This window comes from Pristiophorus japonicus, chromosome 1 (assembly GCF_044704955.1).
Source record: "Pristiophorus japonicus isolate sPriJap1 chromosome 1, sPriJap1.hap1, whole genome shotgun sequence".
NCBI lineage: Eukaryota > Metazoa > Chordata > Chondrichthyes > Pristiophoridae > Pristiophorus > Pristiophorus japonicus.
In genome coordinates this window covers 20,745,194-20,762,532 of record NC_091977.1, presented here as the reverse complement: position 1 = coordinate 20,762,532, position 17,339 = coordinate 20,745,194, and the positions used below count along the sequence as shown (strand labels likewise).

The 17,339-nt window shown below is 46.1% G+C and overlaps 1 protein-coding gene across 6 annotated transcripts in view; it reads right to left on the bottom strand.

Annotated features, from left to right (window-relative positions):
• Positions 1 to 2,680: 2,680 nt before the first annotated feature.
• palld (palladin, cytoskeletal associated protein) overlaps positions 2,681 to 17,339 on the bottom strand; it is a 508,296-nt gene continuing 493,637 nt past the window's right edge. For all 6 annotated transcript variants that reach the window (XM_070877935.1, XM_070877956.1, XM_070877941.1 and 3 more), the window contains 3 exons: positions 14,779 to 14,944; positions 5,162 to 5,295; positions 2,681 to 4,441 (listed from right to left, as the gene is read on the bottom strand). In XM_070877935.1, the coding sequence (XP_070734036.1) occupies positions 4,269 to 4,441; positions 5,162 to 5,295; positions 14,779 to 14,944 (473 nt within the window). In that variant the 3' untranslated portion in view covers positions 2,681 to 4,268. The remainder of the gene's footprint in view (positions 4,442 to 5,161; positions 5,296 to 14,778; positions 14,945 to 17,339) is intronic.

Sequence of the window (17,339 nt, the reverse complement as noted above, 5' to 3'; positions counted from 1 at the left end):
TTGTCAGTGACAATGGACCGTGTTTCACCAGCTCAGAATTCAACGAGTTTATGACCCACAATGGCATTAAGCATGTCAGGTCTGCCCAGTTTAAGCCCGCATCCAATGGTCAAGCGGAACGGGCAGTCCAAACTATCAAGCAGAGCTCGAAACGGGTGATGAACGGCTCCCTGCAGACCTGTTTATCTTGGGTTCAGCTCAGCTACCGGATACGACCCTACTCGCTTACTGGGGTTCTACACAACAGACAGACCACCCGGGGGGGGGGGAAAAAAAAGAAAAAAAGAGAAAAAAAGAGAGAAAAAAAAAAGAGAAAAAAAAGAGAAAAAAAGAGAAAAAAAAGAGAAAAAAAGAGAAAAAAAAGAGAAAAGAGAAAAGAAAGAGAAAAGAGAAAAGAGAAAAGAGAAGAAAAGAGAAGAAGAGAGAAAAAAAAAGAGAAAAAAAAAGAGAAAAAAAAGAGAAAAAAAAAGAGAAAAAAAAAGAGAAAAAAAAGAGAAAAAAAAAAGAGAGAAAGAGAAGAGAAAAAAAAGAAAAAAAAAGAAAAAAAGAGAAAGAAAGGAGAAAAAAAAAGAGAAAAAGGAGAGAGAGAGAGAGAGAGAGAGAGAGAGAAAGAAAGAAAGAGTAAGGAGACAAAAAAAAACACACGGCCATGACAGAGACAAAGAAAGAAAGGAGAGTGAGAGAGCGAGCGAGAAAGGAGAGCATAAGCGCGAGCGAAAAAAGAAGAGAGAAAAGTGAGCAAAGGAGTGCGAGTGAGAGAGTGAAGAGCAAGAGAGAGAAAAATGAGAGTGAGAGCAAAAGCACGAGTGAAAAAATGATCAAGAATATTGGGTGAGGACACAAACTCAGGCTTGCATGTGAGGCACTCCCTTGCTGGCACCCTGCTCAGTTAAGCAATTCCCATTTTGTTGAGGGACAAAAAGATAAGCCAACCATTGCCTTGTGGGAACCGTTTCGGCCCAACTTGTGTGTGTGTGTGTGGCAGGCAAGCAATCTTTAAAAAAAAAACACAAACTCAAATTATTCCATAATTTTTATTAAATTTATAATCCCACCCCCCCCCCCCCCCCCCCCCCCGAAAAAACTTAGAACAATCCAGAAGTAGCAAATGCAGCATTTAAAAAACTTTACATGGTGACAGGAAAAAAAAAAGCGCCTTTGCAATAAAATATGCCACAATAAAATCGAGAAAGTGAGCTATCAGCTCAAGACAGGCGAAGCTGCCGGAATACATTAGCAGGTCACATTCCAATACTTGGATGCCGATACGAGAGTCGTGCTCAAAAGAACCGCCGGCATTGCAGAGGGTGTCATCGGCCATAGCGATCGCACCGCCATCCGTACCGGTCACATTTCTGCTCCCATCCTGCCCTGGACTACATTGCGGTTCAGCGCTAGGCTCGTGTGTACTTAAAACGCTGGCTAAACGGGTGAAACCAGTCGCTTACAAATTCACTTTATAAAATATTGAGGAGTTAGAATGCTGGGATATACAATACCAAGTAGCAATAGAATAATTCTCAACATAATACCTCAAAAACCAAGAAGAAAAAAAAAAGGCAGATTATTTGCAAGATCCGAGCTGAATTCAGACACTTAATGTTTGCATATCTTAAATAATGGAGGTGTGCATTTTTTGTTGTTGTTGTTGTGCTGTGGAGTACAAGTCATTTTCTGTACAATGCGAAGCACCCTCGTACCATCAGTGCTTCCCGTGTCCTTCCGCATCTTCCTTTTCCCGTTCTCGGACCGGTTTTGTTAATGCATGAATCAAGCGCGCTCACCGGGCTTTGCGTGCACGTTTTGAGATTTCGCTCCCCCCGGGCCAAGGCAAGTTATTGGGATTTTTGAATGGAAGGGTTGGGGGGGGGGGGGGGGGGGGGAGGGTGGGTTGCACGGGGGAGGAAAAAAAGAACAAGTACATGGGCACGGTAAGATGACACTTGGCACAGGCGAACTGACTCCAGTATGGTACCCGCCACCTCTGGTGAACGATCCATTTTATTACTTGGAACGGGCACATGTGGCGAGCCACAAACCAGACTCTTTGGGCAGCAATTTTCCACGGCGGGTTCGGATTACCATCGTAAATGAAAGAATGGTGATTAAAAAAAGGGAGTGCAGCATACTTTATTGATCGGGGGGGCTGGAATGCATTCTGGGAGCTGTGCGCACACGCGTGCGTGTCACCTTGGTTAACTCCAGCATCATTTCTTAAAGACAGCATTGTCCTTTCAACACAATGGAAGCTACATCGCCTCCCGCAGGCTCCATGCGGTTATCCCTGTACTTGCCAATCAGTGTCCATTGCATCTCGCTACCAAACGGAATCAAAGATGGACTCGGTGGGAGGTAGTGAGCTACATCTGTGCGACAATCACATCAACACATCCACCTAATCATTAACCGGCCCACCTGACTAACTCGAACCACCATCACCTTCTGTGCCTTCAAGACTGCTAAATCCAAGAGGCGGATAAAGAAATTAATTTTTTTACATTCCTTTCCCCCCCCCCCCACTCAGAAAAAAAAAATCAGCTGTTTTATCAAGTCTGAAGTGAGTTCGCTTCAAGTAACCACCTAAATGTACCAAGGAACATAACACGGAATCACACTATCAGGTCCCCAAAGTGTTTTTTTAAAAAAAAGTATTAAAATACCATGCAGTAGTTGAACTAAAACTCCAACTACCAGAGAGAATTATGCCAATGACAGCAGTTACCTCACTTCCCATCTTTTTTTTTTACTTCAACCTGGAGGCAGGGTTAGTTGGAGAATCAGACTTCCCTGATCACTGTGGCTCCATGACCAGACAGGGCAGTTGAATCAGCTCACGGGACAGCAATCCATCGCTACACATCCCAAGAAATGGCCTGGGGTGGAGGGGGGTAAAAGAGGCAGGTGTTAGGGAGACGGAGGCGGCTAGTCTAAAGGGCTGGATTCAAACTCTCAGCCCTCGAGATTTGAAGGCAAGCACCATTACCAGTGTTGCAGCACCATTTGCTCCACCGGCATTTTGAGAGTTTAACACCTGTTGGTACACACACACACACACACGCTTCTGCACACCTGACTAGAACTCCATATTGCAGCTGGATCTCTTGCTATTCCTTCCTTCCTTCCTTCCTTCCCCACTCCCCCACCCTCCCCAGAAGAGGGCATCAGACAATTTCGACTGTCGGGAAGACATCACAACTGCTCTGCTACAGACTGGCTCACTTACTGTGACGCAAGAGTCCATTCCTCCATCGGAAGCGGTCTCCTTAAACTGCGCCAGTTCAGCCAACTTCACACTTGGGTTTGTGTCGAATGCACGAGTGTGTGGCTGAAAGTGGTGCAAACACACCGTTGGCCAAAGAGGTTACATTTTCCGCTTTTTAAAAGCCTCGCCAAAAATGTTTTCCCCCCCCCCATTCCCTCACCAGCAGCGACTTCAACAGATGGAATTGAGAGATCATCATGTGCCTTGGAAGGGCTGGAGGGGCAAAGAAAAATTGAGGCAGGTACACATCAGTCTGAGTCGACAGAAAACAAAGGGCTCCCGGCCTCATTAGACATCGATGCCCTATTTATGAAATCAACAGGACCTTTCTCCTATATTGTGGGAGACAATGCTGATTGAAGTTCCCTTGTGTTGAAAGCTAGATCTGTATTTGGACACCCAGAATGCACTACAGCCTTCAGATTCATAAGTGGCCACGCCTCTCATTGCGCTTACAACCTATTTTCAGAACCCCCTCGATGGGTCATCACCAACGGAATACATCGAGCTCAAGTCTTGACGCAAACCAAATAATATGATTTTAGCTCAGGCACTTGGGTGACGCTGATTATCTGATATATATTTTTGTTAATAATCGGTTTACTAATGTGCATATAACAGTTTATAATAAACCATAGCCACTGTGTAGCAAAATACCTACTTTACAACCTAGCCGTGCAAGGTGAGACATGGGTAACTAAAGTGTGTGCATGTGCCAAATCCAACTCAATCCAATGCTCTTCTGACCAATACCTTCTCCCCTAATTGCAGTTCAAAATTGTGTCACCTCATCCCCCGCTTAAGGTTTTTGTACGGATTCATTTCAAAATTTCAGTGTCTACTGACTTGACAAAATGATGGTGGTGTGGGTGTAGTCACACCTCACGAGAGGCATTTTCACCCCCCACCTCTCGCTCTCCCGTGTGTAATCCCGATCCCTCCTCTCGCTCGCTCGCTCACTCGCGCGCGCGCGCTCTCTCTCTCTCTCTCTCTACACAAAGTTCAGCTACAGGTCATCGCTTTCCACAAGGTTGGCTTGAGTGGCGAGATGGATCGGGTTGGCCTCAGGCAGGAATGCCGACTTGATGTCGAGTCCTTGGTCGGTAAGCGCTGCGTATCGGCTGGTAGAGGGCCGCACTTTCTTTGGCTTGGAGATGGGAGTCTGGTGCCACTGAGGAGCTGCAGGTTATAAGAAAAAGGATGTTAGAGGAAAAAAAGTCAAAGAGGACACTATGTAAGCTGTGGCTCAGTGGGCAGCACCCTCGCCTCTTAGCCAGAAGGTTGTGGGTTCAAATCACACTCCAGCGACATGAGTACAAAAATCTAGGCTGACACTCCAGTGCAGTGCTGAGTGAGTGCTGCACTGTCGGAGGTGCCGTCTTTCAGATGAGACGTTAAACCGAGGTCCCGTCTACCCTCTCAGGTGGACATAAAGGATCCCATAGCACTATTTCAAAGAGCAGGAGAGTTATCCCTGGTATCCTGGCCAATATTTACCCCTCAAATCAACATAACAAATACAGATTATCTGATCATTATCACATTACTGTGTGGGAGCTTGCTGTGCGCAAGTTGGCTGCAGTGTTACCTACAACATTGACTACACTTTAAAAGTACTTAATTGGCTGTAAAGTGCTTTGGGACATTCTGAAAGGTGCTATACAAATGCAAGTTATTTTTTTCAATTTCAATCTCAATCTCATGGTCCTCAAACCACCATGGAGCCATTTTCAGTTGACCACCTTGCTTTCTAATCAGGTCTCTCTAATCTGTGTACTTCATTGGCTTTATTAGCGCTTTGGGACATTGAGGTTGTGGAGATGCTTAATACTTCCTTAAAATCAGCAGCAATGCTACACTTTTGGAGAATGAGTTGTAGAAAGGACAAGTTGGACTCACAGTAAACATCCAGTTTGGCTGTGCAAGATATTATCCCAGCCTCATTTTTGGCAGACACTGTGTACCATGCAGCATCCTCCTTTGTGGTTGGCTGGATTAGCAGACAGATGTAACCTTTGTTGTCATGGTGCATGCTGAGAAAAGAAAATCAAGATTACCAAAACACTGAAATTTCACCAAGGAATCACTCAATGAACTCTTCCATCATTTTACATAGAATGTACAGCATAGAAACAGGCCATTCGGCTCAACAGGTCCGTGCCGGTGTTTATGCTCCACACGAGCCTCCTCCCACCCCTCATAATTTAACCCCATCAGCATATCCTTCTATTCCTTTCCACCTCGTGTTTATATCTAGCTTCCCCTTAAATGCATCTATACTATTCACCTCACCTGCTCCTTCTGGTAGTGAGTTCCACATTCTAACCATGCTCTCGGTAAATAAGTTTTTCCTGAATTCTGCCCTATTAGATTTATTAGTGATCTTCATAATTATTGCCCCTAATTTAAAACTTATATATGCAGACTATAGATATACTGTGTAGTCACTGTATAGTTGCATAAGATGGAGACTTGTTACCTGATGTACTATCAATAAGGTTTACACTGTGTATGTACTATGCTGGCACCACTAGAGGGTGCAACTGGGAGATCGGGGTTTCCTGCCCTGGTGGCAGGGGCTGCCTCACTCTGGAGTTACGAATAAAGGACCAAGATCACTACAGTTTGAGTACAACATCTTGCCTTGTGGAGTCATTCATAGGTGCATCTACCCTATCATAATCTTAAAAACCTCGATCAGGTCACCCTTCAGAGTAAAGAGCCCTAGCCAGTATATTTTCTGATAGCACTCAGTCTGGTATCACCCATGGAAATCATTTTTGCACCTTCCCCAATGCTTCTATATCCTTTTTATTACCTTTACACATTTTCACAATGTTAAATAAGTATGTGGGAACTCTTAATAGTGGTCTAAATTCTGTCTCATTCCAAATATTGGGGGAAATGTGGATTTCAATCAAACACCGTGATGGAATAAGACTGAAATACATTAAATTGCTGGAAGAGTTCAAACAGATAATGTTATTAATGCCACATAAAAGAATTTAAAGGCCCACCAGCATTTTAAAAGATCTCCAACATTTCCTCCTTTTGCCAGGTCTCAGGTGTGGCTCAGTGGGCAGCACTTTCACCTCAGTCAGAAGGTTGTGGGTTCAAGTCTCCCTCCAGAGACTCGAGCTCAAAATCTAGGCCGACACTCCAGTGCAGTACTGAGGGAGTGCTGCACTGTCGGAGATGACCTCCTTTCAGAGGAGATGTTAAAAAGGAATCTGCCCTACAGGCGAACACAAAAGATCCCATGGCACTATTTTGAAAGAGTAGAGGAATTTTCCCCGGTATCATGGTCCATTTTATCCCTTAACCAACATTACTAGAACAGGTATTATTTTGTCATTATCACATTGCTGTTTGCGGGACATTGTGCACAAATCGGCTGTGTGTTTCCTACATTAAAAACCACGACTACACATACTTGGTTAGCTATAAAGCACTTTGGGACATCCGGAGGTAGTGAAAGGCACTATAGAAATGCAAGTCTTTCTTTCTTGGAATTGAAAAGTGTGCTCCCATTTCAAACTAGAGCCTAAATTGACAACCCGACATCTCCTGCCATGGTTAAAGTGCCGATGGCAGATACAGCAACCAGCTGGCATTACAGACAGCACCAGCTCGGCTCACCGTATCAGGAGGTGAAATAGTGTAAAGACTGGCACTTTCAAAACAATTTACAGGCCAAGAGCATGTATGGGGCTCAAAGCTTCTGCAAACAGTTCAAGCCAAACACAGCAGGGATTTGACACTCAAGGTATTAATGACCAATACAATGGGCAATGATTGGGAAATGGCCGCCTGAGTCCAGAACCATTTCCCCGTACACTGCAGGGCCTCCCCCAAGTGCCTGGCCCATTCAAACTTTTGCACTTGCACGATATCTACACTGGATAAACAGGCGCGTGGGCTGCTGAGGATTACACAGGATATCCAGCACAGAAACAGTCCATGCCGCCATTTATGCTCCACTCGAGCCTCCTCCTGTCTTTCCTCATCTAAATCTATCAGCATAACCCTCTATTCCACTCTGCCTCATATGCTTGTCTAGCCTCCCCTTAAATGTATCTATACTATTCACTTCACTGTGTGACACTGTGCTCAGTTTGCTCATCCTCCCTGCTCTAGCGAGTTCCATACTCTTACCACTCTTTGGGCAAAGAAGTTTCTTCTGAATTCCCTAGTGGATTTCTTGGTAACTATCTTATATTGATGGCCTCTAGTTATGCTCTTTCCCACAAGTGGAAACATTCTCTCTGCATCCTGTCATCATTTTATCATAGGCAGTCCCTCGGAATCAAGGAAGACTTGCTTCCACTCCTGAAGAGTCCTTTGGTGGCTGAACAGTCCAATACGAGAGCCACAGACCCTGTCACAGGTTGAGGGAAGGGGTGGGTGGGACTGGTTTGCCGCACGCTCTTTCCGCTGATTTCAGACCTCTCTCTCTTTCCCATCCCGCCCCCCCTCGACTTATCCTTGGAAATCCTCCCTGCACCCTCTCCAGTGCCTTTATATCACTTAAATAATATGGCAACCAGAAGTGTATGCTGTGCTCCAGTGTGGTCTAACCAAGATTTGACACAGGTTTAAACTTTAATTTTTAGTGGAACTTGCAAATGACAAGGGAGCACTGGTCCAGAGGCATTTAGGATAACCAGTCTTTGACCAACCAGGCCAGATTGTGTTTTCCCCAAGTACTTGTGATGCTTCCAAGCAATAATAAACTCCACTCCCCCTTCTAAACCTATCTCATAAACCAGAGTCCAACATTAGTGCTGTTACTTACCAATAAGGTTCTCATCTAAGTAGAGACATACACACTCGGGGTTAATTTTACCCGAACTCGCCAGGAGAGAAACGGATGGGTTGGGAAGTATCACTGGTTCCACAGCCCGCCCAATATATTAGTCTCCACTGACTTCATCGGGCGGAGTGTTGAACCAGTGATGCTTCCGATCCCGACAGTTTCCTCGACAGTCAGGATAGGTTACAATCGTCCTCTTAATCCTGAAAAAGAATTATTCTAAATCCTCAAAATATCAAAAAGAGGCCTCATTTTGTTGTAAATTTCATTTTCTAGCCACAGGCTGTAATTAATGGCACTAGAAAAACGAAGTGGAGTAAGGAAGACATCATTATTCTTTCAAAAAGGACATAGATTAAAGAGACATGTCTGGTACAGACTTGTGGGTCCCAGCTTCCTGGAAAACCACCTCGGGCAATAACTTTGCCTTCCAGTAAGTCTGACAGCTGGTGCTGCTTACTGGATGGGGAGTTTTCAACACTCTCCACAGACTCGCCCCTTCCCCCATCTCTGTAACCTTCTCCAGCCCCATAACCAACATTCCCTCTAAGTAGTCCGGACCCATCGCTTATGAATAGAAACATAGAAAATAGGTGCAGGAGTAGGCCATTTGGCCCTTCAAGCCTGCACCACCATTCAATATCATGGCTGATCATGCAACTTCAGTACTCCATTCCTGCTTTCTCTCCATCACCTTGATCCCTTTAGCCATAAGGGCCACATCTAACTCCCTTTTGAATATATCTAACGAACTGGCCTCAACAATTTTCTGTGGTAGAGAATTCCACATGTTCATAATTCTGAGTGAAGAAGTGTCTCCTCATCTCGGTCCTAAATGGCTTACCCCTTATCCTTAGACTGTGACCCCTGGTTCTGGACTTTCCCAACATCGGGAACATTCTCCCTGCATCTAACCTGTCCAATCCCGTCAGAATTTTATATGTTTCTATGAGACCCCCTCTCATTCTTCTAAATTCCAGTGAATAAGCCTAGTCAATCCAGTCTTTCATATGTCAGTCCTGCCATCCCAGGAATCAGTCTGGTGAACCTTTGCTGAACTCCCTCAATAGCCTTCCTCAGATTAGGAGACCAAAACTGTACACAATATTCAAGGTGTGGCCTCACCAAGGCCCTGTACAACTGCAGTAAGACCTGCTCCTATACTCAAATCCTCTCGCTATGAAGGCCAACATACCATTTGCCTTCTTCACCACCTGCTGTACCTGCTTGCCAACTTTCAATGACTGATATACCATGACACCCAGGTCACGTTGCACCTTCCCTTTTCCTAATCTGTCACCGTGCAACCCCTTAATGGGTCCATGTACCCCTTAAAACATTAGAGGGGGGAGAAACAGGGACATTGCTTACATCACTCCTAAATCTCAGCACTCCTCCAATTCTGGCCTCTTGTGTATCCCCGATTTTAATCGCACTACCATTGGCGGCCATGCTTTCAGCTGCCTCAGCTTTAAGCTCTGGAATTCCCTCCCTAAACCTCTCCTATTTGAAGACACCCCATCCACCAACTTAAACATTCACTCCCTCCAGCACCGGCGCACTGTGGCTGCAGTGTGCACCATCTACAAGATGCACTGCAGCAACTCGCCAAGGCTTCTTCAGCAGCACCTCCCGAACCCACGAAGGACAAGGGCAGCAGGCGCATGGGAGCACCATTACCTCCAGGTTCCCCTCCAAGTCACACACCATCCTGACTTGGAAATATAGCGTCTGTTCCTTCATCACTGGGTCAAAATCCTGCAACTCCTTCCCAAACAGCTCCGTGGGAGCACCTTCACCACACGGGCTGCAGCGGTTCAAGGCAGCGGCTCACCACCACCTTCGAGGGCAATTGGTGATGGGTAATAAATCCGGCCTCGCCAGCAACGCCCACATCCCATGAATGAATTTAAAAAAAAATGCTGCTCCTTAATTGACCAAATTTAAGGTTGGGGTGGAGTAGGGAAGGCAGAGAAATGGGGATGTGATGAGTGGCACAGTGTGAGTTGAGTGTGGCTTTGCAGTAACATGTCATGATCTACTGAGATCATTGAAAGGTTTGCACCACTGCAGCCTGGTCCTCCTGACGACATCCCTGCTGTGCCCTCCTGTGCGAAGTGCAACCAGGTTGTGTGGTGTCCTGGGGAGGTCCCTTCCACCCATGGGAAGGGAAGAGGACCTCCCTGTGTGCTGTGACTCCCTCCATAAGCATCTGGAGGTAGTCATGGGAGAGCCTGGGTGCAGCCGTGCACCTCTGTGTTTGCAACAACTCAATGCTGCAGGACGGTAACAAAAGAACTGTCAAAAGCATTGTGGGCATCGTCCCTTTAAGGAAACCGGCTTACTCTTAATTGGCCGGGAAGCTTTGACCAAACTTTGAGTCACCTGTCCTTAATAACGCTTGTGGCTCGATGTCAAATTTTGTTTGATAATGCTCCTGTGAAGTGCATTTGGGACATTTTACAACATTAAAAGGTGCAATGTAAATATGTATTGTTGGATGCTACAAGTTGTATACAGCCCAGCCAATATGTGTAGTAGCTTGGGCAAGATGTGACCTGAAGCCCCAGCTTGCTGCCCACAATCCTATTTGACCCAAACCACAACAGCAGACCATCATTCACTGCACTGTGTAATGTTAGCATTTCATAAAAATATATCATAAGGCCATACGGCCCCTCGAGCCTGCTCTGCCATTTAATACAAGCATGGCTGATCTGATCATGGACACAGCTCCACTTCCTTGCCCACTCCCCATAACCCCTCATCGTTCAAGAAACTGTCTATTTCTGTCTTAAATTTATTCAATGTCCCAGCTTTCACAGCTCTGAGGCAGCAAATTCCACAGATCCACAAGCCTCAGAAGAAATTTCTCCTCATCTCGGTTTTAAATGGGCGGCCCCTTATTCTAAGATCGTGCCCTCTAGTTCTAGTCTCCCCCATCAGTGGAAACATCCTCTCTGCATCCACCTTGTCAAGCCCCCTCATAACCTTATACATTTCGATAAGATCACCTCTTATTCTTCTGAATTCCAATGAGTAGAGGCCCAACCTACTCAACCTTTCATCACACTGACCACCTTTATTTTAAATAAAAAACAAGCGCTCTATAATTTCGTGCTACATTGGGAGTTTAGGGTCTGTGGGCGTGCGGCCAGTAGACAGAGTTGAGTTTCACCAAATTCATTCCACTTGGGGTCCACTTAGGTGCTGGGTATGGTTCAGTGGGTAGCACTTTCACCTTGGGGAGTCAGAAGGCCGTGGGTTCAAGTCCTATTCCAGAGACATGAGCACATAATCCAGGCCGACACTCCCAGTGCAGTGCTGAGGGAGTGCTGCACTGTTGGAGGTGCCCTCTTTTGGGAGAGACGTCTGCCCTCTCGAGTGGCAGTAAAAGTTCCTATGGCCACTATTGGAGGACAAGCAGGGGCGTTCTCCCCGGCGTCCTGGTCAATATTCAATCTCAACGCACTATAGACCGTGTTATATCTGTAGATGCTCTGATAATGACTCCACGAGGCAATGTATTGCACTTGAACTGTGGTGACCTTAATCCATTTAAGAAGTGCAACTCCAGAGTGAGGATCACACCTAGTGGCCTGCCTGTACAGATAACCTACAAGTCTCCCACTGCAGTGCCCCCTGGTGGCACATATGTAATAGCACAGGCAGTAACATGTCCAGATACATGACAGACGGAGCATCTCGGTAGTTTTCAATGTAAGTTAACCTATTGGAAACAGGCTAGAGAGTTCACAGGTTACATGTTGAGGGCAGAACCTGCACACAGTGAAATAAGGTGCTTTCTACAAGGTCTGGTTTCAGGAGAGCAACAGCCATGCCCCGTTCTCAGACATTTCAGACTACACTCGTGTATGCTGGGCTCCACATCTACACAAGAACAGAAGAAATAGGAGCAGGCCTAGGCCATAAGGTCCCTTGAGCCTGCTCCGCCATGCAATATCATGGCGGATCGGATTATGGACTCAGCTCCACTTTCCTGCCCGCTCCCCATAACCCTCAACTCTCCTGTCGTTCAAAAAGCTGTCTAACTCCACCTTAAATATATTCAATGCCTCAGCCTCCACAGCACCCTGGGGTAGAGAATTCCAAAGATTCACGAACCTCAGAAGAAATTCCTCCTCATTTCCATCTTAAACGGGTGACCCCTTATTCAGAAACGATACCACCACCCCTCCATTGGTAGGACATTGAGAAGTGCAGTGGATCAAAGGGACCTGGGAGTACATGTCCACAGATCTCTGAAGGTAGCAGGCCAGGTGGATAAGGTGGTTAAGGCGGCATACGGAATGCTTGCCTTTATTAGCTGATGCATTGAATACAAGAGCAGGTGGGTTATGCTTGAACTGTATAAAACACTGGTTAGGCCACAGCTGGAGTACTGCGGCAGTTCTGGTCACCGCATTACAGGAAGGACGTGATTGCACTGGAGAGGGTGCAGAGGAGATTTACGAGGATGTTGCCGGGAGTGGAGAATCTAAGCTATGAGGAAAGATTGGATAGGCTGGGTTTGTTTTCCTTGGATCAGAAGAGGCTGAGGGGAGACCTCATTGAGGTGTATAAAATTATGAGGGGCCTAGATATAGTGGATAGAAAGGGCCTATTTCCCTTAGAGGGGTCAACAACCAGGGGGCATAAATTTAAAGTAATTGGTAGAAGGTTTAGAGTGGAAATTTCTTCATGCAGAGGGTTGTGGGGGTCTGGAACACATTGCCTGAAAAGGGTGGCAGAGGCAGAAACCCTCACCATATTTAAAAAGTACTTGGATGTGCACCCAAAGTGCTGTAACCTGCAGGGTTACGGACCTAGAGCTGGAGAGTGGGATTAGGCTGGATAGCGGGATTAGGCTGGATAGCTTCTTGTTGGCCGGTGCGGACATCTTGGGCCGAAATGGCCTCCTTCCGTGCTGTAAACTTCTATGATTCTAGTTCTAGATTCCCCCAGAGTCCCAGTAGGGAGTAAAGCATACAGGACCGACTCTCCACACTTGCAGAATCACGGAGCCCTTCTTTGCCTGTGCTACAGACAGTGGAGGGAGACCCACATCACTCCAGTTGGCAGCACACCAGTTAGTGTGAGACGGCACTTTAAATTGCCACGTCCAAAATTAGATGGGGCAGGGCTGATGGCTCTGCTTCCGATCTCACTTTGCTGACAATGAAAACCTGCTTGAAAAGCAAACTGCAGAATTTCCCCTGCCAATCCCCATCAAACCTCCCTCCTCCTTGAAGACACAGCGAGTGGTTACGATCTGGAATGCGTTGCCCGAGAGGGTGGTGGAGGTAGATTCAATCATGTCTTTCAAAAAGGGAATCCAATAAGTACCTGAAGGGAATTTTTTTTTTTTCCCCCAAGGGCTGCGGGGAAGTGGGACTGGCCAAAATGCTCTTGGAGAGCTGGCACAGGCTTGACAGGCCAAATGACCTCCTGTGCTGTAACCATTCTAAGATTCTAAAGCCTCTCTCTATGACCATGCTTTTGGTCACCTGTCATAATGTCTCCTTATGTGGTTCGATGTCAAATTTCTGTCCAATAATCGATCCTGCATTAAATGGCGCTATACAAATACAAGTTGTTAATGATGAGTGCATCTACGTTAGAAGATACAGAACGATGTGGGAAATGGTTATGCTTTAATAACACACGTGTTTATTATATACACACACATACAGACGTACATTTAAAAAACCTTGGCCATCAGGTTTACCTTTTCAAACGGTCTGGCGTCAAAAGTGGAAGGGCGGATTCTGTGAAAAACTATAATTATGCTTACCTCTCGTCTGATAAAGGGACACCATAGTCAAAGGGTTAAGTTTTTGAGAAGAGAGCTTCAACGTGGACGGAATTTGCGGAATGCGATTATTTACAGAAGACTTGAAACTTACATTTCAATTTAGTATCATTACATAGTTGGGGGTAGTTTTAAAAAAGACCAGAGACAGGCTTATGCAGATGCCAAAGAACGAGTCATTGTTCTCCGCGGACAGACTAATAGCTACTTACTTAATGCATGCAACCACAAAGTAAACACAAAAGGAACTCGTGTCTTGGAACAGCCGTCTCTGGAAGGATCAAACGATAGATTTATCGAGTCACTCAGAAAAAAAATTCTGTTAGAGTTGTTTATATAGAATAGAAGGAAGTGTTCCAGTCACAAGAGCTCATCGCCAGCTGTGGCTCAGTGGGTAGCACCCTTGCCCGAGTCAGAAGGTTGTGGGTTCAAGTCCCACTCGAGAATGGAGCACAAAAATCTAGGCTGACACTCCAGTGCAGTGCTGAGGGAACACTGCAGTGTCGGAGGTGCCGTCTTTCAGATGCGACGTTTAACCGAGGCCCCCTCTGCTCTCTTGGGTGGACGTAAAAGATCCCACGGCACTATTGCGAAGAAGAGCAGGAGTTATCCCCGGTGTCCTGGCCAATATTTATCCCTCAATCAACAACATCACTAAAAAACAGATTATCTGGTGATTATTACAGTGCTATTTTGTGGAAGCTTGCCGTGCGCAAATTGGCTGCCGCGTTTCCTACATTACAACAGTGACCACACTCAAAAGTACTTCCTTGGCTGTAAAGCGCTTTGTGGCGTCCGGTGGTCGTGAAAGGCGCTATATAAATGCAAGTCTTTCATTTCTGTGTGCGCGCTAAAACCGTCAGGACTCAGAAAACCAGAGGTCTGCCTCACCTTACTCGCTCCGTGTTCTGAGTGAGAGATTCGTTGTCCTTCTTCCAGAAGATCTGCGGGTACGGCACGCCGGAAACACGGCACTCTATCCGTACTGGGTATCCCTCAGCAACCCCAGTGTTCTGCAGCTTCTCTATAAACACTGGGGCTCTGACCATCTCTTTGGCTGCGGGCAATGGAGAGAAGATTACATCACTGTGTTCCAATAGTGCAAAATAAAAAAACATTTTTAAACTAAGGATCGAATTCCAAGGTTCTGTCCATTCTCAGCAACCCCCCTCCCCCACAAAGGTCAACAGCCTTGCCCATGGCCCACTTTCAGCCCCCATGGTGGTTGTTGCTGCTCAGTTGCGAAGTGCCCCAACAGATAAAGGCAAGGTTTCCTTACAAGAACATAAAATAGGAGGAGACGACCATTCGGCTCCGAGGCTGCTCCGCCATTCAATGAGATCATGGCTGATGATCAACCTCAACACTTTCCCGCCCAATCCCCATATCCCTCAATATCCAAAAATCTATCGATCTCAGTCTTGAATGTACTCAAAAGACTGAGCCTCCACAGCCCTCTGGGGGTGAAGAAAGTTCTCATCTCGGTCCTAAATGGCTCACCCCTTATTCTGAGACAGTGACCCCTAGTTCTCGACACCCCAGCCAGAGGAAATATATAAGGGAACCTTACACTGGAAAGGTTGTGGAAGAGATTGACAAGAATGTTGCCTGGACTGGAGAATTTTGGATATGAGGAAAGATTGGAGATGCTGGGTCTGTTTTCTTTGGAACAGAGGAGGCTAAAGGGAGACTTGATTGAGGCATATAAAATTATGAGGGGCTTGGATAGAGTGGATAGGAAGGACCTGTTTCCTTGGCAGAGGGGACAACAACCAGGGGGCATAGATTTAAAGTAATTAGGGGAGGTATGAGGGGAAATGTCTTCACCCAGAGGGTGGTGGGGGTCTGGAACTCACTGCCTGAAAGGGTGGTAGAGGCAGAAACCCTCATCACATTTAAAAATACTTGGACGTGCACTTAAAGTGCCGTAACCTACAGGGCTACGGACCAAGAGCTGGAAAGTGAGATTAGGCTGGATAGTTCTTTGGCAGCTGGCATGGACACGATGGGCTGAAATGGCCTCCTTCCATGCTGTAAATTTCTATGATTCTAAACATATAATTCAGAGCGGGGACCAATGGAGAACATCCTGTGGTTAGTTATGGGTGGTTGTGTCGGATATCCCAAGGTGAACTTTCGTTCGCCTTTGGACTAGGCCCAGACCTGGAAATGCTTCAAACAAAAACTGGCTGAGCACATCTTATCTGGAGCGTAGACAGTAATTGTGGTCTGTGTGTTTGCAAGGGGTTTGTTTCAATGTTTACCACTAAACCGTAATGCATTACATTCAATAGGAATGGATCTGACAGGAGTGTGCATTAATTTAGTTCACAATGTCTTTGACCCTTGCCTTCAAGACTTTGGTTTCTTAAAAGTATTTTTCCTCACTCAAGTCACTCCCTCATATTGGCAAATACCCAAGGCATAAAGACACCGCTTAGATTCTATTTCAGTCACAGGGTTCCCAACAGCAAACTGCCTTCAATTAGCACTGTCACAATCATGGCAAATTAATGTGTTTCCCTTGGGGACATGGAGGAGTACATCACTGCATTCCAGGAAATATGTGATTGCACCAGAGAGGGTGCAGAGGAGGTTTACGAGGATGCTGCCAGGACTGGAGAATTTTGGCTATGGATGAAAGATTGGATAGGTTGGGGTTGATTTATTTGGAACAGGAGGCTGAGGGGAGATTTAATTGAGGTGTATAAAATTATGAGGGGATTAGAGTGGATAGAAAGGACATATTTCCCTTGGCAGAGGGGTCAACAACCAGGGGGCATAGATTTAAAGTAATTGGGAGGGAGGGATGGATGGGGGGGGAGGGGGGGAGGTTTAGAGGAGATATGAGGGGAAATTTCTTCATCCAGAGGGTAGTGGGGTCTGGAACTCACTGCCTGAAAAGGTGGTAGAGGCAGAAACCCTCACCACATTTTAAAAATACTTGGATGTGCACTTAAAGTCCGGTAACCTACAGGACTACAGACCAAGAGCTGGAAAGTGGGATTAGGCTGGAAACCTCTTGGTCGGCCGAGTAGACGTAATGGTCCGATGGCCTCCTTCTGTGCTGTAAATTTCTATGATTTTATGGTGGGATATAGTGCAGGCACATTAAATATTCAGAGTTAAGTGCCTGAACATGGCTCAGTGGGTAGCAATATTGCCCCCGAGTCGGAAGGTCATGAGTTCAAGACCCATTCAGAGACTTAACATTTCATGTCTGCTTTGGTGATGCACATAATCTTTCAGAACATAAAAAGGATGAAGAAGAAAATGCTAGAAACATGCAGCAAGCAAGTCGGCTCCTGAAAGAGAAAAATGGGTTAGCGTTTCAGGGGTGACTCCCATTGGAGGTGGCACTGTATGGCTACCGAATTAAAAACATAGAAAATAGGAGCAGGAGTAGGCCATTCGGCCCTTTGAGCCTGCACCACCATTCAATATGACCATGG